General features: G+C 46.5%; 1 protein-coding gene across 1 annotated transcript; it reads left to right on the forward strand.

Annotated features, from left to right (window-relative positions):
- The first annotated feature begins 3,772 nt into the window (after positions 1 to 3,772).
- PTP4A2 (protein tyrosine phosphatase 4A2) lies at positions 3,773 to 25,662 on the forward strand. Its single transcript, XM_082296680.1, has 6 exons — positions 3,773 to 3,959; positions 11,305 to 12,008; positions 13,699 to 13,791; positions 17,982 to 18,112; positions 20,837 to 20,911; positions 23,667 to 25,662. The coding sequence occupies exons 2-6, from the start codon at positions 11,913 to 11,915 to the stop codon at positions 23,773 to 23,775; spliced, it is 504 nt and encodes a 167-aa protein (XP_082152806.1). The 5' UTR covers positions 3,773 to 3,959; positions 11,305 to 11,912; the 3' UTR covers positions 23,776 to 25,662.
- The last annotated feature ends 159 nt before the right edge of the window (positions 25,663 to 25,821 follow it).

A 25,821-nucleotide genomic window follows, 5' to 3' on the forward strand; every position in this document is an offset into this window, starting at 1 on the left:
CGGGAGGGGAGCCGTGGAATCGGGGAATAAGCGATGCCGTGAAGATTTTTTTTGCCTTTTCTTTTGTACCTTTTTACAACTTCTGTATTCCCAGTGCTTTTTGCCTCCGTTCTTGGACTTGTTTGTCAAGCTGAGAGACTCAACATTTTAGAAGCTTCGTAGCCAGGGATCAGTGTGCCCCAGAGCCCAAGGTGCTCTCCAGAACACATTCTGTAAACTCAGATAGAACCATCCAGGGGAAGGCTCCTTGGGGAGGGGGGCTCACTCGAGCCTCTCCTTGGGGAATCTTTGATAGATCTGCTAATTAGAAAAACCTATAATGATATACCCGATCTTTGGGGACACACTCGGTGGGTGCATCTCGATGCATATGACCTGGACGTGTGCACCTAAGGGTCCTTAAAATAAATACCAAAGTAAAATCCCTTTTCCCCTCCTAACCGTGCATGACTCTTGATTTTAAGACCAGGAAAAGGCATCAGAAGAGACCAACTCATCCTCTCCGTCAGCGCTGCCACTGTAGTGCCTAAACCGCATCACGCAGCGCCTCTAAACACGGTGACTCCACCACTTCTGCAAGCATCCCCTTCCAATGTCTGACCGCAAATGAATTTTAATATCTACTTTGAGTCTCCCCTGTCTCAGCTTGAGGCCATTTCCTCTCGGTCAGCTCACTCTTCTCACAGTAGAAGAGTAGAGAGTAGAAGAGACCGGCCCCACCTCACCACAAGCTCCTGTCAGGTGCATGTGGAGAGCGATGAGGTCCCCCTTGAGCCTCCATTTCTTGAAAGTAAACCCAGCTTCCCCAGCCGCTCCTCACAAGACACGTCCTTTCACCTTTCACAAGCCTTTGAGGGGCCCAGAACTGAACGCGGCACTGGAGGTGCGGCCTCACCAATGCGGCTTAAAGAGAATCATAAAATCAAAGCTGGAAGAGAACCGACGATGGCCTTGGGAGCGCGGGCGGGATTCGAACCGGCGATTCGAACGGGAAGCGCCGGCTGCAGGATTCGAACCGGCGACCGAACGGGAAGCGCCGACTGCAGGATTCGAACCGGCGACTCCGCTTCTCGTGCCCGCGCCACATCGGTCCCGGGGGCCGATGGGAAAAAAGTGCCTCGGTGGACTCACTGCGCATGCGCGCTCGGCTTTCCCGCCAGGCGGCGGCGCTGAGGCGCGGGAAGGGGCTGAGGGGGAGCCGGGACCGGGACCGGGACCGGGACCGGGACCGGGACCGGGACCGGGACCGGGACCGGGACCGGGAATGGGAATGGGAATGGGAATGGGGACCGAGACTTTGGGCTGCCCGGCTCACAGCGCTGCCCTGAGGTACAGGGGTAGTGCTGCTGTGAGGGCTCAGCGTGTCCCTCCTGCCACTGTCACCCTGAGGGAGAGGCTGCGGTAGTGAGGGCTCAGCGTGTCCCCCCTGGCCTTCAGAGACCAGCAGGGCTTTGGCAGTGTCCTTGTGGGAGCTGAGGCTTCCTCTGCCTGCCCCTGTGTTCCTGTGGAGCAGAGCCCACTCTGGGGATGAGCCCTTGGTGTCTCTGTCTTGGCTCTGTGCTGGAGGACAGGGCTTTGGAGAGGAGATGTGTGCAGGTGATGTCACACAGTGCTGAAAAAGGAAAGAAAAGAGCCTTAAGGCCTCTGATTATCAGAGCTTATGTGACTCCAGTTATGGCTTTGCAGAGCCATTAAGCCCAGCAAAGTGGCACTGAGCAGCTTCTCTGTGTATTTTGAGGGACAAAGGTTTGCTGGTTCGTTTTTTCCTCTCTGTGGATCCGCCCTCAATTTTGCCCCTTCATGGATGATTCAAGTTTTTTTGCTGATGGGTTTGGGCAAGGAGCTGGACTTGGTGGCCCCTACTGGTCCCTTCCAACTTGAGATATTCCGTGATTCTATAAATGCAAAACCCCTTTTGTGCAGGGGTTTGTTACTGTGGTGTGTAGAGGCAGCACTTCACTAGCACAGACACATTCCAGGCACCGCAGCTGCTTAAATTAGCATAAAACACGGCCTTCTATTAATAATTCGACAGTCAGAGCACGGGAAAGGGGAAGACAACAGCTTTTATAACTGGGGAGATTCCACATCTCCTCCAGCCTGTGCAGGAAAGAAGGGATTCTTATTTATCCACCTCTCCCTGAGCTGTGAGAAGATGTCACCCCATGTTTGGGCACACGTGGCACTTGATAGCCCCAGCTGGGACTGGCGGCTCTGAGCGGGTCCTTCTCAGCGGGATTGTGACGGGAACAGACCCCTTTTTCCAGGTGGGATCGGGAAGCGGGTGTTTCCCAAGCACTCCTGAGGCCACGCTGCTGTGCCCTGCGTGGGGTTTCCTGCCCTCCAGGATCCTGCTCCCACCACGCTCTTGATGCCTTTTCCTGGTGTTAAAATCAAGAGTCAGACACGGTTAGAAGGGGAAAAGGGATTTTACTTTGGTATTTATTTTAAGGACCCTTAGGTGCACACGTCCAGGTCATATGCATCGAGATGCACCCACCGAGTGTGTCCCCAAAGATCGGGTATATCATTATAGGTGTTACTAATTAGCAGATCTATCAAAGATTCCCCAAGGAGAGGCTCGAGTGAGCCCCCCTCCCCAAGGAGCCTTCCCCTGGATGGTTCTATCTGAGTTTACAGAATGTGTTCTGGAGAGCACCTTGGGCTCTGGGGCACACTGATCCCTGGCTACGAAGCTTCTAAAATGTTGAGTCTCTCAGCTTGACAAACAAGTCCAAGAACGGAGGCAAAAAGCACTGGGAATACAGAAGTTGTAAAAAGGTATAACAGGGGTATAAAAGAAAAGGCAAAAAATCTTCATGGCATCACTCTCAGTCCCGGAATGCCGTGCTTCAGCCGGGAGCGGGGACAGCTCCTTCATTAACTGCCGTTCCACCGTGTGCTGGCGCTCCCGGGGGACACGGGGCTTCCAGAGGGGGCCAGGGCGGGACGCACCAGTGTTTCCCACTGTGTTCTTCACCCTGGTCCCGCTCCCCAAATCCCGATCCCAATCCCGCTCCCCAAATCCCGATCCCGATCCCGGTCCCGCCGCGGGCTCAGGGAAGGGGAACCCGTGGGAACCCCCCGGAGGACCGAACCACTGGCCGCCTGAGGGGGGGGAGCGGGCTGTACCACTGCGCTGGCAGGGTGGGATGCTGGCGTGGAAGGCTCCGCATGCACGTGCGGCCTGAGGGCCGGTCCAAGTGCCCCGGGGGGGGGCCGGGGCGCACCAAAGGTGACTGGGGACGGTCGGTGCCCGCTCAGGGCGAGCCGCCCTCGGGCCGTACCAATGCCCAAGGGGGGTAGAAAGAGGGCTGTACCATACGGTATAGGGGGGGTTGTTATAAGAGCAGCGGGATGGAAGGAGCCGTTCTCCGCTGCATGGAGAAGGGGCACCTCCCACTAGAGCAGGTTGCTCAAGGTATTATCTAACCTGGCTTCGAACAATTCCAGGGTCGAGGCATTCCACAACCTGCGCCAGTGCCTCGCCACGCTCACAGGGAGGAATTTCCTCCTAATACCTAACCTATATTGCTCCTCGTGCTACCACTACAGTTCCTGACGAAGGATCCCTCTCCGGCTTCCCTAGAGGCCCCTCCAGACACTGGAAGCTGCTGCGACATGCTCACGCAACCCTCCTTTCCCCAGCCAGGCCCCCCCACCTCCCCCCCCGCGGCGCCTCGAATGGACGCGCCCACCGCGCTGCCCCGGGGCGGGGGCGCGTGTGGGCGGACCGTACCACTCTGCCGGCCGTGGGTGTGAGGGGCGGGCCGTACCACGGGGCCGCGGGCGGGAGGGGGGGGCGCGGCCTGTGCGCGAGGAGCCGTGTGGCGGCGCGCGGGCTCTCGGTGTCTCCGGCCGGACCGGGCCCAGCGCAGCCCCAGCCCCGTCACGGGCCCCGCCGCCCGCCCGCGACCCCGCCCGACCCCGCCCGGCCCCCGGCCCGCTCAATGCCCAGGGTGAGGGGGCAACCGGGGGGCTTCGGGGCAACGGAGGGGACGTGCGGAGGCTGGAGCCGCCGCCCCGGGAGCCGGGGAAGGGGGGGAATCCCGGGTGTTGCTTGGCGTGTTTGGAGGGGATTCCCTGCTCTGGTGGGGGCTCTCTGGTCTGGGGAGTCTCCTTAGGCCCTTGTGGGTGGTTTGGAGGGGCTTTTGTGCTCTGAGGGGCTGTTTTGGAGGGTCTTGGGGTTGTAGAAGGCTGAGGCGTTGATTTGGGGTGGGCTTGGCGGTCCAGGAGGCTCCCTCGGGGCTGAAGGGCTGGTTTTTGGGGGGGAATTTGGGGGTCTGCGAGGCTCTGTCTGGGCTGAGGGGCTGGTTCGTGGAGTCCTTCCTGTTCTGGAGGAAATTCCCGGCCTGTGGGGTTTGTTTGGGGGATCCTTTGGGGCTTTGAGAGCTCCCTGCGTGTGAGGAGGAGGTTTGGGGGTCGCTGCTCACCTTTGGGGTCCCTCCTCTGCTTGGGGGGGGGCTGCACTGGGGGTCCCCCTGGGGCTGGTTGGGGACAGTGGCCCTGACCTGAAGCATTGGGGGGGGTCCCTTCTACCTGCAGGGCTGGTTTGGGGGGTCCTCCCTCACCTGGGGGAGGGGCTGCGAGGAGTGAACCCCAAGGGAGGGAGTCCAAGCCCCCCCTTGCAGCCGGTTTTGGGGGGATGTTGAGGAAGGGAGGGCGTTTCCTGTAGGATTGAAACAGTGGGAGGACAAGGAGGCTGCAGGAGGGGTTGTACCTGGTTTTGGGGGGGGGGGTTCTACCCGGTTTGGGGGGCGTTTGGAGCGGGGTGTTTGAGGGGAGGGGTGTTACTTATTCCTGTGTGGATGGGGGACAAGTTGGAGAAAAGCTGAGGATTTTTTTGGAGGGGAAAGGGAAGCTTCGAGGCGGTCTGTAAAGAGTGAAGGGTTTTTTCTGTGTTTAGGGCTGGAAAATAGAGGGGGAAAGGCTGGGGAGGGTGACATTTCTCAGGCTGGAGGGGGGCAGATGGAGCTGGAAAGGAAGGGTGTCCAGGATGTGGTGGTTTTCCTGGGGTTGGGAGTGGGGGCAGGGCTGCGAACGCCGGGGCCGGTTTGTCTGGATAAAGGGCTGCCCTGTGGGATTTGGGGCTGGAAGAGGGGGGAGCCGATGAATTCTAGGACAAGCAATGCCTCAGGAAAGTCCTGGCGTGGCCCAGGGTGCTGCGAGTGACCTGCGGGAAGGTCTGAGTCAGGGAGGGACGGATTAATTGGGAATGTCAGCTCGGGGCGTGCTGTGGGTGAGAAGGAGCTGAGCTTTGGGATTTGGGGCTTTGGAGGACAGGTGAGGAAGTGCTGGAAGTGGCCTCCCCTCAGTCGCATGATGGTTCCTGGGTGTGATTAGTCACGATCTGCATTTTCTCCCGGGGCAGTCTGTGCTCGCTGGTTTCGGGGCGAGGAGGAGGAGGAAGGCAGAAATTTGGCTTTGAAAGACTCCTGTATAAATGGAAACTCGCCTCAAAACTCCCCTAACGAACCAGGCAGGGTCTGACTCAGAACTGCAGTTAGGATTTAAAGGAGAGGGAAAAAAAAAATTAAAAAAAAAAAAAGAAGAGAAACCCACCAGTAGCAGCAGCCAGAAAACTCTGTCTCCTTATGACTCAACATGTAGAAATACTTGGATTTAATCAGCTCAAACTCAGCTGGAGTTAAGGTAGGAGTGTGGATGCACAGCCAGGAATGTGGATCTTACTCAGGGTCTAGTTGTGATTTTTTTTTTTTCTTTAGCTACACCTCATAAACTTCAGTGAATGATTCCAGGCTGAATTCCCTGCAGAGATCCGTCCTTCCCTTGCACCCTGCAGTGCTCCAAGCTTTCCGTGCATCAGGGCAGAGCTGAGGGTGCTTCCCTGACTCCTGCCTGGACTTTGACCCGCTCTGGAATTCCGGGTCTGTTACCTGTGGAGCGGTCTGGGAGGGAGAGCCGGGTGATTCATGGAAAAGCACGCTCCAGGAGGGTGATCCACAGCTGGAAAAGGTGTAGGGCAAGCAGGGAACTTCCTACAAGAGCGTGGAGTGCCAGGACAAGGGGGAACGGCTTCACGCTGACACAGAGTGGGTTTAGAGATCAGGGAAAGAATTCCTCCCTCTGAGGGTGGGGAGGGACTGGGGTGGAATTCCCAGAGAAGCTGTGGCTGTCCCATCCCTGGAAGTGTCCAAGGTTGGGTTGGAACAACCTGGGATGGTGGAAGGTGTCCCTGCCCACCTGAGCCATCCTGGGATTTGTGTTTGGTGTTGTGTATTTTGGCCGTGTTTTGGGAGGGCAAATCGCGTTGTCAGGGATGTTCCTGCGCTGGCAGAGAGCAGCTCGGTGCTGTCGGTGCCTCTGGATCAGTTTGGCAGCTGGAGATTTGGAGCAGCTCAGTGTAAACATTGGAAATCAGCCCTGCTGGCTTGGAGGTTGCTCTTTTTGGGGCAGGTGAGCTGAGAGCTGGAGCAGCCTGGCAGCTCTTCAGGCTCTTATACAAGAGTATAAAACCCCTTTAGAGAGGCTTTGCTATCATCCCCTGGCTCGTTTTGCTGATTGTGAAGGGCTAAATGAGTCTGAAATCTCCTTTCCCAGCTCTAAGACCTCTCCAGGTTGGCTCCATTCAGGTCACTGTTACTTGCAGCTTTTTGTTGCCCCTTGTTTCTCTCTGTGCTGTGCTAAAAAGTTCAGTTCTTTGCTCTCTGCACTGAAAACCGAGCTGTGCCCCGGAGAATGGGCTGTGGCTGGGAACAATCGGGACTTTGTGGCGGGCCAGTGACATTTATCAGTCAGCCCCAGGCTCAGTTGTCAGCCTGGCTTTAACTCCTCAGAGGAGCCAGCTCCACTTTCCCAGCAGAGGTGGATGGCAAACTCAAATTAGCGAGATGAGCGAGGTGCAAGTGACTCAACTCTGCAGCTTCTGTGTTTTCTGTGTGATTTTTGAAGTTGCTTTTAAGTCTTGCTTGACTTGTTAATGGGGTTTTGGTGTTGGGTTTGATATTTCAGCTGGAAGTGTGAGAATATTTAGTCTGAGTTGTTTGGGGGGAGCTGCTGATCAGGCAGGGCCTTGTTATCAAAGCCCAGCTTAGACAACTCAGCATTCTGATTTTTAACAAGGAGTTATTGATGTCGCAAACAAATTTCTGAAAGTAATTTTTGATTTTACTTGAATATAATTCTGTGGCTTAAACAAGATTGTAGCTTCATTTTTATTTATTTATTTTTTTTTCTCAGCAGGGCCTTTTGCTTTTGACTTCAAACACTTTTAGCAACTTCGACTTCAAACACTTTCAGCAACTTTCAACTTTTTGGGCATGGAATGCAAATAACATTCAAATACATCCTCTAAAAGCTTAAGCGATGGGTGGGGAAGGTGTTTTTTAAAAAAAAAACAGCGTCAGAACAGCACTTTAAGAGAGGGAAGAGCATAAAGCACCTTCCTGGAAGAATTATGGCAGTGTCCAGTTGCTTCCCGGTGCTTCCAGGGTGATTTCTGCATCCATTCCTGTTTAGGGATGGCAGCTCAACTTCCTGAGCTTTGCCGCAGGCCTGTCCTCCCCCTGAGCAGGTGACAATTGTCACCATTTCCTGACGTGTCACTTTCGAGCCGAGGAGGCTTCTTTCATCCATCCGGAGGTTTTTGTGTTCCTGCTCGGGCAGATCCGTATCTGCTTCGGCTTTTACACAGCTTTGGTGCGAAAGGAAACGAGTGAGTCACTCCCAGAGCTTGTCAGCGAACTGGGAGGGACTGGGAGGGAACTGGGAGGGAGCTGGGAAGGAGCTCCAGCCGCCCGCGGGGGTGGACAGGGTGGAACAGTGAAATTTTTTTGACCTCACCCCTCTCCGGGCACGTGTCAGTCTGAGCAAGCTTCCTTCAGAGAGGGTTTCCAAGGAGTTCATCCAAAACCATTTCGTTCCAGGGTTTTCCTCCGTGTGCTAGGAGAGGTTATTTTAGAAAAGATCTTTTTTAGGTTCTTGCTGATTTGTGTTGTAAGTTTTAAGGCTCGTTTTGGAGGTCTCTGACTTCTTTCACTTGGGAAATGCTCCAGATGAAAGATTTTGGCAGTGGAGGGATCCAGTGGGGGTCACTCAGTGGGGAATTTTCAGGAAGGGGAAGTGAAACCTGGCGTGGGCAGAGTGACAGAAAAAAGCCTGGCCTGATGGCAGGATGGCAAATTTGATGGGATCCACTGGTGGTGCTGATTTCACGTGTGGAAATGCCAGAGATGTTATGGAAGAGGAAAATCCAGCAGCTCACAAATTTAACGCTGAACGTGGATTCTCCCTTAGAGGAACAAAATGATTTGGGATGGCTCGAGGCCTTCCAAACACCCAAGTATCCTTTTAATTCCGAGTAACAAATTAGCAGGGAGTGCTGTGCATCCTGTGCCCTGGGGCATTTGGAAAGGGGATCCCAGTGACCTTTCCAGGGGGATCCGTGTTTTGCAATCCCTGGAAGCTGCAGCTGTTCCGAGCTGTTTCTCTCTCTCTCTCTCTGGGCAGCTCAGTTTTGGAGGAGCCAGTGGAACTGGGAATTCCTCACGGTGTCATTCCTTGTTTTTCATTTACCCTGGACTGGTGTTGGCTCAATCCAGGGCCACTGGCTCTGCTGGAATCTCTAATTTAGGAATCAATGCCACAGCAGCCCCTGGAGATGGAGGTCGTGGGTGTGTTGGCTTTTCACTTCCAGCCATCTCCAGAGTGCCTCCTGTCGAGCCAGGAATTCATTTCCCTGATCTCTCCTGATCAGTTGTGACCTTGGTTGATTTATGTTGTTTAATGACTGCCCTTCCCATAGGTTTTCAGCTTATTTTTGCCCATTCATGGGATTTTAAAGGAAATTCTCTCAAATTTGCCTTGGATCAGGCTCTCCCTGGCCGTGGGTGAGGGGAGCCCAATCCTGGTGGCATCTCTGTGTGTGTTCAGCTGCAGCTTCCCTAAATCCCTCCCACCTGCACAGATCGATAACCTCTCCATGCTGATTGATAACCATTCCCTGATAACACCACCAGGAGCTGCCTCCCAGGCACATCCTTTCAGCCCCAGGGATGTTTATTCCCGGCTGTTTGTCCTGCTGGGTCTCTGCTTTTCCTCCTCCTCTTCCTCCTCTGCTTCCTCCTCGGATGTTCTGCTCCCTTTTCCAGGCCAGCCACGTCAAACATGCTGTCATTTTTTGGTTGTTCTCCATGTCCTAGCTCACTTTCTGCCTATAAAATCGGAAGGTTAATTGGCTGAAAAACGATTCCTTGTTTGCTGCTGTCCACAGACCTGGTTACAGTTTATTGCCATCAGTTCTCTCGGGGTTTTGAAGTGTGAATTTATTTGGTAACACGGGGAGGGAGATTTTTAAAAAGTATTTACTTGGGGAAATTGGAAGTTGTAGACAATAAGTTTTCATTTTCTTAATTAGAAGCCTGATTTTTCTTTTTAAACTTGATATTTGTCAGTAACCCAAACTTTTAAAATTTGACTTGTGTGCTACATCAGCTCCTTATCCTGCTGGGAATAACTTTTTCAGGCTTAAATACAGTGCTTTACATTTTTAATCACTCCTGAGCTAGGAGCTAATTAAATGCTTCAGGAATATCCCTTTGGGAAGGGGAGCCGGTGTCATTCCCGTTTTTCAGAGGAGCTGAGCCACTCCAAAAGACTTGGCCAAGGTCACCAAGGAGTTGGTGACTCCTTGCTATGCTTAGGACACGTGGAAATGAGATATTCCACTTCTTCATGACCTGGTAAATTGTTTGTACAACCACCTTTTAAAATAATTGGGGTGAAATTCCCTCTTTGATTTCAAGTGTATCCAAAATGACCCTGATTTGATACCACTTCCAGGGCAAAAATAGCTCTGGATGAGGCTCTTCCAACCCAAATCTTGGAAAAGGAAATCTAGGAATGGAGTTTCTCCTTTCTCCTCATTTTGCCATTAAATTATTTATAAAAAACATTTTTATTCTTCTTAATTAAGTTCTAATTGGGCTTTCACCTCTAAGTTTTCTATGATCTATGAGAGGGTGAATTGATAAATGTAAGGACTTGAGTCTGATGTGTTTAGAGGGCACTCTCCCATCTGGACTGAGGCTCCATCCTGTGGATAAAACATCCCAGGATTCATGGAGGAAATTTGTATTTCAGGCACTCAGAGCAGGAGCTGCGTTAAGGTCGGGGGAGGTGATTGAACACAGCTTTTCTCTTGCCTCTGGCAAGCTAATTAATACCAATTTTGGCACTGAAAGCTGTACTTTAAGGGAATAATTGCTGTTCTTTGGGTGATTTTTGACTTGATGGCAGTGGAAAAGGTAATTTCGTAGCGCTTAATTTGCCTGTTTGAAAGTGAGGATCTCATTAAACACTGAGCACTGCACAAGTTTGGGATGGGAACTCCGTGGGGGTGTGTTTTTCCCTAATTATCCTCACTCCACTGTGCCACCGTGACCTTTCCACTCCAGTTGCAGAAGTCTGTGACTTCTGGCTGCGGGGTGGGATTTGATCCATCTGATTTCGACCTTTTTTCCCCTCAAAAAAAGGAAGTGTCAGCAGCGACTCCTTGGCTTCATTATTTTTGAAAGCACTGAAGAGCCACGTTGATAATTTAATATTTCGCTCCTGATTTGAGGTAGTTGGGGATAAGTCCATTTTCATCTCCCTAAATTTCATGGTTTGTTCCATCCTTCACTGCTGAAACATTTGTATTTTGAATTTTGGGTCTTCAAACTGGCTGCCTTTAAAGCCCAGGTCTGTAAATAGAGATAAGGCTGAGAATAACTAAAAGTTATTATGGTTATAACTGAAATAATTGAGAATAACTAAAAGTTATTGCAGCTAAATGACCATTTGGCCATCACTTTGATAGATTTCTGGGGGATACTTCGAGTTGGGTGAAATTTATCTGCTAGCAAGAGCTCAAAGACATGAAAAATTGATTATACTCTTATTATTTTTTTTTTTATTCTGCTCTTACTTCTGCTCCTGCTGCTGGTTTTGTTCAGAAAATAGAGCCACAGCAGTGCTATTTTTTATATATTTGGACTCCAGCCAAGCAGGTGGGGCTGTGCCCATGACATTTCCAAGTGTGTGCTTGGCTTTATGCTGTTCTCTGTTATTCCAGGACACCTGGTTGGGGGCACAGCGAGAATTCCATGTTCTTGGTGGCTCCAGGAGCAGGAATTACAACAAATCCCAAGAGAATATTCACAATATTTGGGATTAGGACTCTCAGAACTTCTATTTATTTGGGGTTTTTTTCAGTGTTGGCCTTAATTTTGAGTTTCTCTGGGCGGGTCAATGATGGAAACAGAAACCACCAACGCTTTTCCCGCTGTTTTTCCCTGATTCCAGGTGTTCTGTTGGAGGATACTTGGCACATTTATGGCGATTCTGAGCGTCAGGGCAGACTTCTGCCAGGCCCAGCACAGCACCCTGGCTGCCAAGTGAGCTGAGGGGGCTCCCCACGTGTGTGCCAGAATTCCCTTTGCCTTGAAGACTCCGGGAACACAGCGGGACACGCTCAAATTTATGGGATATCTCCTGCCCATTGGAAGCAGATTCCTGTCACTGACTCTGGCAGAACTCAGCGCCAGGAAAACGAAGTGGAGACAAAACCTGCCCTTACTTCCTTCGCCTCACCAGTGCCTAAATGTAGAACAGGCTGCCTAGTCTTGCATGTAGTCGGAATTTCGGGAGTCTGAAGGATACCACCCGCCAGGAATTGAGGATTCTGAAGCAAACCTGCTTTTCTAGGAGCAAAATCCCTGAGGAACAAACCCGTCAAAGCAAGCTCTGATCAATCCCAAGCATATTAGTGGTCTTTTTGATGTTTTCTGCTGTGAAACGTTTCCAAGGTCATTGATTTTTTTTTTCCCCTCCCCCTTTTTATTTTTCTTTTTTTTTTCTTTTCTTTTCTTTTTTTTTTTTTTTTTGGCCCCTCACACATTTTCTTTGCCATTATGAACCGTCCAGCCCCCGTGGAAATTACATACGAGAATCTGCGTTTCCTGATCACTCACAACCCAACCAATGCAACCCTCAGCAAGTTCATCGAGGTAAGGAGGCCAAAAAACAATTCCCAAATTCCTCAGAATTCCTGCTCAGGTGCTGACCAGTCCTTCCTCACCTCTGCTGCTCAGTGCTTTGCCTGTTACCTGAAATTAAAGGGTAAAATTTAAGGGGTTTTTGTCTTCATTATTCACATTCTCCTCACAGTAAGAGGAGAGAAGCCACTGATGATTTTTTTCTGAGCCACTGATGATTTTTTTCTGAATTCTTGCATTTCTTGGCTTGAAAGAGCTTCAATTTTGGGATACAAACACACCCCCCTTACCATCAAGGATTTACTCCTTGGACAAGAGTAATGGGTTCAAACTGGAAAAGGGAAAATTTAGGTTAAATATACAGGAAATTCCTCCCTGTGAGGGTGGTGAGGGGTTGGGATGGAATTCCCAGAGAAGCTGTGGCTGCCCCATCCTTGGAAGTGTCCAAGGCTAGGCTGGATGGGGCTTGGAGCAACCTGGGATAGGGGAAGGTGTCCCTGTCCCCTGGAGCTGGATGGGCTTTAAGTTCCCTTCCCACCCAAACCATTCCATGATTCTGCTGTTCTTGTCCTGGTTTTTGAATATTCTGTGGCTCCAGATGTTCTTTTTCATTGAACAATGCACTGTTTTTAATAAACCAACCCCTTGCTCAGCTGCTGCTTTTCAAGAAGCAGGTAGGAGTTGGAACTGAGCTTTCTCTTCCCTCAGAGGATTAAATGCAAGACTCAAACAGAAGTTTAAATTTACAGGATGAGTTATCCAGCTCCTCTGTCCATCCCAGAACTGTCAGGGATTTCAGGTGCCAGAGCTGATCCATGAAAAGTGGCCTCTGCTGGGTCACCCTGCCAGAGGAGCCAATGCTGTGGGTCACGCTGTGACTGACACAGTGACATCTTAAATACAGCAAAATGCAATTTTCTGTGCGAGTGGCAGCTGGGCTCAGCAGAGGAGCAGCAGCACAGTGGATTTCACATCTCTGTGCCCTTCTGGCTTCTCTCAAGAGGGCTTTTATCTGCTGTGTGCAGGTTTTTGTCATTCCAGAGGGATCCTGTCATCTCCAGCTGCTGCCTGAGTGTCCCTTCACGTGGGTCTGCTCAGATATCACTGCTCCATTTCCCTCATAGCCACGTTTTGTTTTTATTTCACCCCCATTATTGAGAATTTTCTTCCCTTTTCAGGAGTCTCTCTCCAGTAGATACTCCTGTTAATTGTGAGGTGCAATAAGGATTCAGCTCAGACACCAGAGGGAATTCCTGCTTGCTTTATGAACCTTCAGAGTGAACTGGAGCAGCTTTTGTTTGATCCTCTGATTCTTTATCTGGCACAGAGTGCTACTTATAGTGCATTACCAGGAAGCTGGACTATGGTGGGGTGTGTGTTCTGTTCCTCCCTGCCTCCAAATGTCAACACTGGCTGAAGCAAACAGTCCCAGGCTTCTATTTAAAGAGGAGGAGAAGAAGCTGCTTGGAGGATTTAAGCAGCTATTTTAACTTTGCTCTTATAATTGTATAATTTTTTTTCCCCTCAGAGATGTTTCTCTTTTGTCCTCTCTCTTGTAACTCGTCCTCACAAACTTTATCCCTTGCTCCTTCCTTGGGCAGTCACCTCGGTGCCCTGAAACTGTGGAAAATGTTGAGGTTTATGGCTGGTAAAATGAGATTTATCATTCATCAGTGCTCACATGTTTTCCTTTCCCTTCAAGGAGCTGAAGAAGTACGGGGTGACAACCTTGGTGCGAGTTTGTGATGCCACTTATGATCAAGCTCCAATCGAGAAAGAAGGAATCCAAGTTCTAGTGAGTTGCCTTTAAAACTGGCTAAAAATGTGAATTTTCATGTCTAGAACTTGTGGGAATCTCTTCATGCTTTGGGCAAGAGCTTGGGGCTGCTCCAGCTTGGCCAAAAGGAAAGTAAAGTAGCACCAGGTAAAGGTGGCTTTGGGAAACTCACTGGACCTTTGTGTATTTTTGGATTTGTTGAGATATTTTGTTTGCTTTTTTAGTGATTATTTTGGTAAAATATGGTGTTCAGCCCTGTGGTTGAAGCCTGGTTCAGTCCTTGTCTGTGGCCACGGCATTTTTTGGCTTTGCTGTTGGTTTTCTCAGGATGTGGATAAAATTCCCGTTCCTTGCTGTTACAGAAAGCTCCACTTCTGAGCCTGTAGGTGACACATTAATACAGATTTCTGTGGAATGGCTGCAGCAGGACAGAGTCATGGAATCCTGGAATGTTTTGGGTCTGAAGGGATCTTAAAGCTCATCCATGCCACGGGCAGGGACACCTCCCACTATCCCAGATTGCTCCAACCCAACCTTGGACACTTCCAGGGATGGAGCAGCCACAGCTTCTCCGGGAGTTCCATCTCAACCCATCCCCATCTTCCCAGGGAAGAATTCCTTCCCAAAATCCCATCAAACCCTGTCCTCCTGACCTCTGACTGGCACTTCCCAGTTCAGCAGGTGGAATTCCTTCCCTGCTTAATCACAGCTGCCATTGTGCAATGGTGTCTGACTGTTCCAGGGGAGGTTTTTTTAAGAGGTGTGTGCTCACCCTGAGCTTGCAGGCAGTGTTTTTCCAGGCAATACTTGGGAATTATTAGAGTGTGCCTGATATAATCAGTTTATTTTGCTGCAGTGAGTAACACTCGGGTGTTGTGAGGGCAGAAATTGCACCTCAACCTTCCTGCAGCTCTCCATTGCCTCTTGCTTTCCGTGGCTCAGCCGGAGGAAAACTCCTGCAGTTTTCCAGGAGGAGAAAAAAAATTGTATCCTGGCATATCAGTGAAAACTCCAGGTCCAGGTCAGTCAGGTTTCTTGGCTTCCAGCCCTGCAATGCTTTTATTCCAGTTCCAGGCAGCCACGTGGGCCTCAGTGTTGTTGGAAAAGTCGCTCCTTGCAGGGCTGCCCTCTGGAATTGCGTTTTTCCTCCTTCCTCTGGAATTGCTGTCTGGGACTTGGACACGGAGGTGTTTTTGGACACACTGCTGTGAAACCTCTCCCTGGGACACTCCTCAGGCTGCCAGAGGCTGGAAGGATTAAATTGTGCTGCAGAATCCCTCTGAGCCCTAAGTTAAGCTGGGGCTTGGGAGAGAATTCCTGTGCCAGAGGGGAGATTCTTCCTGAGCTGGCATGGAATTCCCACCTTTTCCAGGCTGTGGGGCAGCTGCAGGAGTTGGGCAGTGCTCTGGAGCCTGTGTTTCTAAAATAATTCAAGGTTTTGGTTCTCAGGAAGCTTTAAAACCTCAATTTTGAACCGAAAGCTGCTCTTTGAGGAAGCTTTGCTAAAAAAACTGGAAATGGGGTTTCCTGCAGCTCTGCCCTGCTGTGGAGCCTCTCACTTTGAGCAGAATCTCCTGTCTGAAGACATTTCCCTCAGCCTAAAAAGCCTCAGCACACTGCTCCAGGAGGGAGATCAATCCAGCTACTCTTCCCCATGAATTCCTGCTTTTTCTTTTTTCCCAGGCAGAGCCCTGTCACTGCTCAGAAATGGGATCGAGTTACCCCCGGCTGAGAAAACACCTTGCTATTTAAAGCTAATATTTGCCTGTAAAAAAGAACATTAAAGATTAAAACCGCAGCCTGGGGGTGATCAGTGCCTCTTTTAGCACCATTTAATGTCTTTTTTTTTTACCCTGCTGAGGTCAAAAACTCGGTGAAACCCCCGAAAATGAGAGTGTTTTGGCAAAGCTGGGAGTGGATCATGGGTAGAACGTGGCGGCTCCGGAGCTTTTTTCCAGATGGCAGAGTGAGAAAGTAGGGAATGAGCTGTTCCCTGGGTACAGCAGGAATACTGTTGCCTGCACGTGTTTGTCAGCAGGGCTGGCATCCAGGAGCTGGGCATGGATTTAGTTCCTGTGGGCTGGGTTCGTGTGGCAAGGCTCAGAACACAAATGGGACCGGCAGGGATTTTTATTCCTGGGAGGATTTTTTTGGCAACCAGAGGGGTTGTGGTGGCTTTGTTCATCTTCAGGATCGAAGGGATGTTTCCTTGTCCTCCTTCTTTCACTCCTTGATTTATTGGATCGGATTTTCTTGACCCTCTGTGCCCCCCCCCAAGAGCTGCCACCAGGATGCCACAGGCAGGTGGAAGTGTCCCGTTGGAGGTGGGAATTCCTTGCCATGCGATTCCAGGCTGGAAGTGGAAGCTGTGGGCTCATCCTGCACAGATTCAGGCCAGCTCTGGGAGCTTCTAATTCCAGTATTTTTGAAGAAAAGGTTCTTTGTCACCTCAAAGTTCTGTCGCTTCTTCACCACCTGGAGCCAGGGCAGACCTGGAGCTGGTGGGCTGTTCCAGAAAAAGGGAAAAAGAGGATAAATCCCTTTCCTTTCCTGCCTCTCCCCCCTTCCCACTGCTGCAGGGAGAGCTGTGTTTTCCCTTTGTACAATCCTGGTTATTAATCACTGTTTTCATTATGCAGCTCAGAAATGGCTTTTCTGCCCTGTCCAGCAGGAATCCAGGGGTGGCAGAACTCGGAATAAGGAAAAAATTCCTGCAAAACTCTGCTGCAGTTCCTTCCCTGGTGCCAGAATTATTCTTGTTCCTCATTCTGGGCTGTGTTTTAGCAGCTCTGGGATGCTCTGGGATCAGCTGAGGTTGACTCAGGCCAGCCCAGGAGTTGTGTGGATATGAAGGAAAAGATTTAATTTAATTTATACACAGAAATCCCGTTTCAAAAGCAGCATCCTGCAGTCTGTACCTCTCTTCCTGGGACAGGGGGTGCCACAGCCCTAAAATAATCCAGGCAGCACTGTGGGGTTGAGTGGAAAATCCCATAAAAGCCTTTTATTAGAAAGAACAAGTTTTACTTGCTGATCTTATTCCTGTGGCCTTTTACTTTGCTGTGTTGTCCCAGATATTTTTAATTTTCCAAGTACTTTAACAAAGGAGTTCTCTGCACTCTTCAGGCTTGGAGAATTCATCCCATATAAAGTTATTTCAGTATTTTTGGGGGTTTTTTAGCTCTCAGACTCATTCCCACTTTGCAGCACATTTCTGAGCTGTGTTTGTTCTTCAGGAAGTGTTGAAGTGCATCTCAGAATGAAAACTCCAGTGGTTTTCGGGTTTCAGAGAATATTATTAAATCAGAACCTGTTCTTAAAGTGCTCCAGGAAAGGGTTGTTTGTGCCTGATGAGGGGAGAGGGCTCCTTTCAAAGCAATTTCCTTCCATTTCCAGAGCTTGTGGAATAATCCAGGAGTTTTTGTGGTAAAATACATCACAATCATCTAAAGAAAAGTGCTAAATAACTACAAAATACTGGGTTTTTTCCCCCCCTTTACATCCTTTCTCCAAGAGGATTATAAACTGTGGGATGTTGTGCTTGGGCCTGCAAGGAAAGATGTGGAGCACAAATTCCAGGAGAGCTGTGTGTCCTCAGGAAAATGGGAAGCTGCTTCCATGGCATTTTTGATTATTTGATATTAAATGTGGTCTAGATTTACTGCTGGCTGCAAAAATGTGGCTTTTAGCCATTATTTAAACACCTTTCTGTGAATGTGGGTTTTTTTTCAAATTAAAACCATCCAGGTGATTGGTAACTCCCTGATTCCCAGCAGCTGGAGGAGCTGCACCATTGGAACTGGGAATTTTTAGGAGCAGCTTCTCCTCCACGGAGCCTGAAGCACAAATAGGATTTCAGAAGGAACTCAGCAGAGTTCTCCTCTCTCCCGTGTTTATTTGAAAACACCTATTGATTTTCACATCTTTTTTTAATAAAATGGGATTTCAAGGGCAGCTATTTTTCTAAAAAAATCCTTCATTGCAGAGGACTTCGTGTGGGGTTTATTGCAGAGTGCAGTTCAATGGTTGTTAAACATTTAATGTTGCATTATAATATCGACCTACAAACTCCTGTGCCACCAGAAAAACACCCCCAGAACTGTGTTTATTATGCTTTGTTTTTTTTTTTTTTCCCCCCCACTAAATCCAGGATTCTTCTCCCACTGCTGGAGGTTGTGGATTTCATGGAATTTTTTCCCCCCCCTCAGGATTGGCCGTTTGATGATGGAGCACCACCCCCAAGTCAGATCGTGGAGGACTGGCTGAACCTTTTGAAAACCAAATTTCGGGAGGAGCCTGGATGCTGTGTGGCTGTTCACTGTGTGGCAGGCTTGGGAAGGTCAGTGCTCTGTTCTCTTGGCTCTAAATGGGATTAAGATGTCATTTCTTTTGCAGCTAGGTGTTGAACAAACCCCAATTTCTCTGTTTGCTCCCAAATAATTTAAGCCAACAACCTCAAATTTGTGTCATTAAAGCAGCAGGGACTTAGTGCAGCTTAAAAATACTCCGTGATTTCAGAACTCTGATCAAAAACCTTGGAGAGATGGCTCAGAACACTTCTGTCAATCATGAATTCAGTAATTTAAAAACATTATAAAATCATTAATTTAAAAGTGTTAGGAATTCATTAATTTAAAAGTATTTGTGCTAAAACAATAAACACTTCTGTGCTACTTCACACAAGTAGAATACATTTTTTATAGGTTTTTGTTTTATTTCCTTCTCTTTTCCACTGATAAACTATCTTGTGGAAATTGAAAAAAAAAAAGCCATTTAGGAGCACTAATTTAATTACTTTTCTTCCTCTCAAGTGGCTTCCCTTCAGTTTGGAGAAGTCAGCCTGGTGTTCCTTCCTCACCACTCCAGCTTTGAGGAAGAACCTTTCAAGATTATAAAAAAAAAAAAAGCTGCAATTCCCAAATGGAATCCCTGGATTTATTGTATTTATCCTGGGGGATAAACGGAATTGAAGTGTTGGTGCTGTTCCAGTGGCCGTGGGATTAATTAACATCTTGAAGGAGTGGAAAACAAAGATTAAAGAGTGGGGAGTGCATCAAGTTCTTAAATTCCCACCTCTGCAAGAGAAGGGAGGAGGAGATGAGGAGCCAGAGGGAGAAATGGCCAATATTTCATGGCACAGGAGCCATTAACATTTGTTTTCCCATTTGGGCTCTGGTTTTATCCAAGGAACATCTTCAGGACCTGGCCACGTGTGGCTCGAGTGGTTTTTCCCGAGGTTTCTCCTCTCTTGTGTCACCTCCACACCCCAAATCCATCTGCTCCTTCCAAGGGGCCCTTTCCCTGCTGCTCTCAGGCACAGGGAAAAGCAGGAGCTGCACAGAAATCCTGGGTTAATCCAGAAAATTGTTTGCCTGCAGTGGGGAATTGAGTTCAGGCCTAGAAAAGAGACAGTGATTTTAGTTCGATTTTAGTTCGATTTTAGTTCGATTTTAGTTTGATTTTAGTTTGATTTTAGTTCGATTTTAGTTTGATTTTAGTTCGATTTTAGTTCCATTTTAGTTCGATTTTAGTTCGATTTTAGTTCGATTTTAGTTCCATTTTAGTTCCATTTTAGTTCCATTTTAGTTCCATTTTAGTTCCATTTTAGTTCCATTTTAGTTCCATTTTAGTTCCATTTTAGTTCCATTTTAGTTCCATTTTAGTTCCATTTTAGTTCCATTTTAGTTCCATTTTCCCTTTTTTCCTTTTTTTTCCTTTTTTTTCCTTTTTTTCCTTTTCCTTTTTTTCCTTTTTTTCCTTTTTTCCTTTTTTTCCTTTTTTCCTTTTTTTCCTTTTTTTCCTTTTTTTCCTTTTTTTCCTTTTTTTCCTTTTTTTCCTTTTTTTCCTTTTTTTCCTTTTTTTCCTTTTTTTCCTTTTTTTCCTTTTTTTCCTTTTTTTCCTTTTTTTCCTTTTTTTCCTTTTTTTCCTTTTTTTCCTTTTTTTCCTTTTTTTCCTTTTTTTCCTTTTTTTCCTTTTTTTCCTTTTTTTCCTTTTTTTCCTTTTTTTCCTTTTTTTCCTTTTTTTCCTTTTTTTCCTTTTTTTCCTTTTTTCCCTTTTTTCCCTTTTTTCCCTTTTTTTCCCTTTTTCCCCTTTTTCCCCTTTTTCCCCTTTTTCCCCTTTTTCCCCTTTTTCCCCTTTTTCCCCTTTTTCCCCTTTTTCCCCTTTTTCCCCTTTTTCCCCTTTTTCCCCTTTTTCCCCTTTTTCCCCTTTTTCCCCTTTTTCCCCTTTTTCCCCTTTTTCCCCTTTTTCCCCTTTTTCCCCTTTTTCCCCTTTTTCCCCTTTTTCCCCTTTTTCCCCTTTTTCCCCTAGTCTCTCCCATTCTCCTTTAGTCTATTGTATTTCAGTCAAATGCCCTTAGAGTTTCAAATTCACACTTGGCGAGTGAATAATTGTATTTATGCAGGTGCAGGGTGATAGTGGGAGTCATTCCTCCTGAATTTTGTTTTTTTACCCCCATGAATTGTCCAATTCCTGGCACCTCTTTAATCCTTTTTTACTCCACCCTTAGAGGTGCCTGTTGCCCTGTGGGGTGAACATCAATTCAGGAGAAAATCAGTGTATTCTGGGATTCTTGCTTGTTAAAACCACTTTTTTTTTTCCACTTAACTGACTTCCAAAATGAAGATCCCAAAGCAGAAAATTCTCTTTATTCCTGTTTCTTTACAGAATGTACTTTAAAAAATAAATATGTGAATATATATGAAGCCGTGTGTTCATAGCTCTGCCTCTGTACAGCTCGATCCACGCTGTAAAAGGCATTCAAGAAGATGTTAAAAAGCAGAAAATCAGGTTCAAGTGAGATAAAAAAGCATAAAAATCCAAAATTATTATCTCACACCCCAACCACTAAAGAGCTGCTATTGATTTTTATTTCCTTTGGAAGCAGAACTCCCTTCCAAAAAGTCATTTTACATCAGGCAAACCCCTTCACCCCTTCTTGTGGGTAATCCTCCAAGAAAAAAAACCCTTCAGCTGCTTGTTGGGAGAGGAATTGGATGAATTTTGAAGGGTTCAATTTATTGTTTCTGTGGATCTTCCTTAAATATTGATTTTTTTCCTGCAGGGCTCCTGTTCTGGTTGCACTTGCTCTCATTGAATGTGGAATGAAGTATGAGGATGCAGTTCAGTTTATAAGGCAGTAAGTGAAAATTCCCATTTTTTGCTTCTTTTCCCCGGGAATTTTTCATTCCGGTGGTTTTGACAGGCCTGTTAAGGAAGAGATTTGGGGTTTTTTAGGAGTTTTAGCCTGAAATAATGGCATGGCTTTGCCATAAATCTGAGCCTTGTGCCTTTCCCTCTCTTCAGAGGGGAGGATTCTCAGGTAATTTTTCTCTTTCTGTTTAAAAGCTGGATTTAAATGTGAAGAAAAACCTTAAGTATTTTGATTTTTATGAGGTAAAAGTGCTGAGAATGGGGCTGTAAAAAGTTAATTCTAATTGATGAGGATTAGCAGGTGATCTCTCTCTTTAAAATCTTGGTTTAAATGTGAAGAAAAGCCTCAAAAAATTTGATTTGTGTGAGGTAAAAGTGCTGAGAATGGGGCTGTAAAAATTAATTCTAATTCATGAGGATTAACAGGTGATCTCTCTTTAAAATCTGGGTTTAAATGTGAAGAAAAACCTCAAAAATTTCGATTTTGGTGAGGTAAAAGTGTCAAGGATGGGGCTGTAAAAGTTAATTCTAATTAATGAGGATTAGCAGGTGATCTCTCTCTTTAAAATCTTGGTTTAAATGTGAAGAAAAGCCTCAAAATTTTTGATTTGTGTGAGGTAAAAGTGTCAAGGATGGGGCTGTAAAAGTTAATTCTAATTAATGAGGATTAATGGGTCATCTCTTTCCTTAAAATCTGGGTTTAAATGTGAAGAAAAGCCTCAAAAATTTTGATTTGTGTGAGGTAAAAGTGTCAAGGATGGGGCTGTAAAAATTAATTCTAATTAATGAGGATTAACAGGTGATCTCTCTTTAAAATCTGGGTTTAAATGTGAAGAAAAGCCTCAAAAATTTTGATTTTTGTGAGGTAAAAGTGCTGAGAATGGGGCTGTAAAAATTAATTCTAATTAATGAGGATTAACAGGTGATCTCTCTTTAAAATCTGGGATTAAATGTGAAGAAAAACCTCAAAAATTTTGATTTTTGAGGTAAAAATATCTAGGATGGGACTACAAAAATTGCTGCTAATTAATGAGGATTAACAGGTGATCTCTCTTCAAAATCTGGAGTTGTATGTTAAGAAAAAGCTCAAATATTTGGATCTTTGTGAGGTAAAAAGGTCTAGGTTGGGGCTGTAAAAATTGGTTTTAATTAATGAGGATTAAGAGGTGATTTCTCACCCTGTCTTTAAAATCTGGGTTTAAATGTGAAGGAAAAGCTCAAATATTTGGATTTTTGTAAGGTAAAAAGGTCTAGGCTGGAGCAGTAAAAATTGCTAATTAATAAAGATTATTGGGTGATCTCTCTCCTTAAATTCTGGGTTTAAATGTGAAGAAAAGACTCAAAAATTTTGATTTTTGTGAGGTAAAAATTTCAAAAATGGGACTATAAAAATTGCTGCTAATTAATGAGGATTAATGAGTGATCTCTCTTCTTAAATTCTGGGTTTAAATGTGAAGAAACGGCTCAAAAATTTTGATTTTTGTGAGGTAAAAGTGCTGAGAATGGGGCTGTAAAAGTTAATTCTAATTAATGAGGATTAGCAGGTGATCTCTCTTTAAAATCTGGGTTTAAATGTATAGTAAAGCCTCAAATATTTTGAATTTTGTGGGGTGAAAAGTTCTAGGCTGGAGCAGTAAAAATTGCTAATTAATGAAGATTATTGGGTGATCTCTCTCCTTAAATTCTGGGTTTAAATGTGAAGAAAAGGCTCAAAAAATTTGATTTTTGTGAGGTAAAAATGTCAAAAATGGGACTGTAAAAATTGCTGCTAATTAATGAGGATTAATGAGTGATCTCTCTTCTTAAATTCTGGGTTTAAATGTGAAGAAACGGCTCAAAAATTTTGATTTTTGTGAGGTAAAAGTGCTGAGAATGGGGCTGTAAAAGTTAATTCTAATTAATGGGATTAGCAGGTGATCTCTCTTTAAAATCTGGGTTTAAATGTATAGTAAAGCCTCAAATATTTTGAATTTTGTGGGGTGAAAAGTTCTAGGCTGGAGCAGTAAAAATTGCTAATTAATGAAGATTATTGGGTGATCTCTCTCCTTAAATTCTGGATTTAAATGTGAAGAAAAGGCTCAAAAAATTTGATTTTTGTGAGGTAAAAATGTCAAAAATGAGACTGTAAAAATTATTTTTAATTAATAAAACACAAATTAAATTCTGGGGGTGGGTCGAGCCAACAAACAGAGGAGCTCAGCACTCCCAGGGGAATTTTGGGGGCACATTCCCATCTCGGGGAGAAAAACCTGGGGCAGGATGAATTCAGTGACAACATCTCTGGAAATGAAGCTCAGCAGGTGAGATTTATGTGGAGGGAGCTTTGCCACGAAGCAATTCCAGCTTTTCCTGGCTTCCCAGGGTCTCCAGTTTTCCTTGGATTGCTGGCAACAGATTTTCCTGCCTTTTTGGAAATTCCTTTTTTTTTTTTCCCCCCTTATCTCTTTTGTCTCTTTTAGCTGATAAGCAGCACCTGGGGAGGGTGACCTTGATGTTGTTCCTTAACTACTGCAAGGCATGGGAATAAAATCTCCCTTTAAAAACAAAAAAAAGCTGGAATTAGATCAGGATATTCCCCTGGAATATTGTGCTGGTTTATCCCCCCCCTCCCAAGCCACGAATTAGAGCCAAAATTCTGCTTTTTCGAGCTAAAAACCCTCATTAAAACAACAAATAATCTGCCTGAAGTGAGCGAAATGGTGCTTTTTCCATTGATATCCTCCTTCCTTGTGTTTTTTTAGGAAAAGGAGGGGAGCTTTCAATTCCAAACAGCTGCTTTATCTGGAGAAATACCGGCCTAAGATGCGATTACGCTTCAAAGATGCCAACGGTCACTGCTGTGTTCAATAAATAAACAAACAAAAAGATCTCAAAAGGAAGGCAGAAGTGAGCAGGGGGCTCTTCTCTGGACTCTTGGCACCTGGAAATGTGAATCTGGAATCAAAACAAAACGTCATCAAATTAATGGTGGAGTCAGTGCTCCTCAACCTGTGTCCTAAAAAATAATAATAAAAAATGGGTGATGATGATTGAGAGGAAAAAAAAAAAACACCCCAAAATTAAAAAAATATAATAATAATAATAATAAAACCCAATTAAGAGAAACATTTCAGTGAAGGATTGTTTTCTCCTTACGCTGCAATCTGCGAGGAGAAAAGCAGTTTCTGACCCTTCTGTATTTTTAACTTTTTAAGAAAAGAAATAAAGTCAACTTTATGTCTGAGGAAAAGCAGCAGAGCATTGGCTTGTGCAGGGAGTATTTTCTTGAGGAAAGCACCCCCCAGTCAGGGCCTGAGCCGTGAATTCCTCTTTAAACTCTTGGAAAAGGAGGTTTTTTTGTTTTTAACCTGGCAGAGACAGAGGAGGAGCCTTTGTGGCTGGCTGGGAACAGCCTTAAGCCCCTTTTTGGGCACATCCCAGGGGATTGGGTGATGTCTGTGCTGGGTGTTTCCCATGGAATTCTGACTCCTGGGGGGCTTCAACAGAAACCTCACTGCCTAAACCCTCTGGTGTGTGAGATTCTCTGTGTGTGTCAGTCTTGATTTTTTTTTTTTTTTTTCCAAAGAATTTGGCTGAAATGTTAATTACTCTCTTTCTGTTGCTAGACAGAAAATCCATCCTGGCACAAGACTGATGTTCCAAAGTGTCCTGGGTGAGCGAGGGGCGATTCAGACAAGGACTTAAAATTAATTTCTCTGTCAAAAAGATGGAAAAGGCTTTTTTTTTTTTTTTTTTTTCCTGCTGCTATCCACATTCCCTGCCTTGCTGAGTGCAGGAAATCGGGATTTGGGGCCAGGTGTGAGGGAAAGACGAGGGGGGATTTTCTCAACTGAACCACTGATTGCCTTCTTCTTTTTTATTGGGGTCTTTGGGAGGGGGAATCCCTAATTGCACCCCAAAATCCTGGCACCCTTCATCAGCAAACCCTAACAACTCGGATTTTTTGGAGATCTTTTTGTGGGGCTGCCAGGGAACCAATTAAGGGATTTTAGGAGCAATTTTAGCCAGGCTGCTTCTACCAAACACATTTTTGTAGTGCCCTGCCTTAGGGGTGACCTTGTGCACCTTCTCCTGGATGTTTTTCCATAATATCCAGCCTTGGAAGGGTTTGGATCCAGGTTTAGGGCTCTGTTCAGGTTTAGGGCTCTGTTCCCTTGGGATATTTTGCTGTTGTTCTGTACCTGCAGTAGGTGTGGCCTCGTACCCATCCTCCCTTCCCAGGATTTCTCCCTCTTCCAGACTCCTGCACGAACCTTTCCAGAGCACAGGGAATGGACTTTTGCAATTCCAATCCTTGGGAGAGCTTTTAGAAATTTAAGCAGAAAATGTCAGTACTTGTCAAGCCCCTCAGGTGAGGTTCCCCAGCCCCCGGTGCTGTGGTTGTGCTGAATTCCCTCCTCCCTGTGGAATATTCCTGAGTCTTTCCATGGATCGAGGAGGGCTGGGAGTGTTCGTGGTGTGGATGCTGCCCTGAGGAATGGCCCGAGCCCAGGTGGGAGGGAAATGGTGCTGAAATCACCCAGTTCTGGCCTTTACCTTCCCCTCCTGCACTTCCAGCCTGAATTTCCACCTTTCTGCAAATAAAAAAAATAGATTTTTTTTTTTTTTTTAGCAACAGGAATCCTGCTTTAAAACCAATTTGACAAATGAAGTCAGATTGGAGGGGAAGGTGCTGAGCTGGATGGAAAACCCCAACCCCAACTCCTCCTGAAGAACAATAAAACAGATTTTAAAGGCTCTCTGTATAACTTTGCATTCTTCCCCCTCCTCCCCTAATTCCCCTCTTGATTATAATGTACTAATTATCATCTCCAGCCTTAATTTGAGGGGGGAACAGTGAAGAAATGCAGATTGTCACAGTGTGGGGCTGTCACTGTGCCCCCCTATGTCCCACAG

Source organism: Coloeus monedula (genome assembly GCF_965178545.1).
Source record: "Coloeus monedula genome assembly, chromosome: 24".
NCBI lineage: Eukaryota > Metazoa > Chordata > Aves > Passeriformes > Corvidae > Coloeus > Coloeus monedula.

Coding starts and splice junctions, on each gene's coding strand:
- PTP4A2 (XM_082296680.1), top strand. CDS start 11,913: ATGAACCGTCCAGCCCCCGTGGAAATTACATACGAGAATCTGCGTTTC. Junction 12,009..13,698: donor CCCTCAGCAAGTTCATCGAG/GTAAGGAGGCCA, acceptor TTTCCCTTCAAG/GAGCTGAAGAAGTACGGGGT. Junction 20,912..23,666: donor GCAGTTCAGTTTATAAGGCA/GTAAGTGAAAAT, acceptor GTGTTTTTTTAG/GAAAAGGAGGGGAGCTTTCA.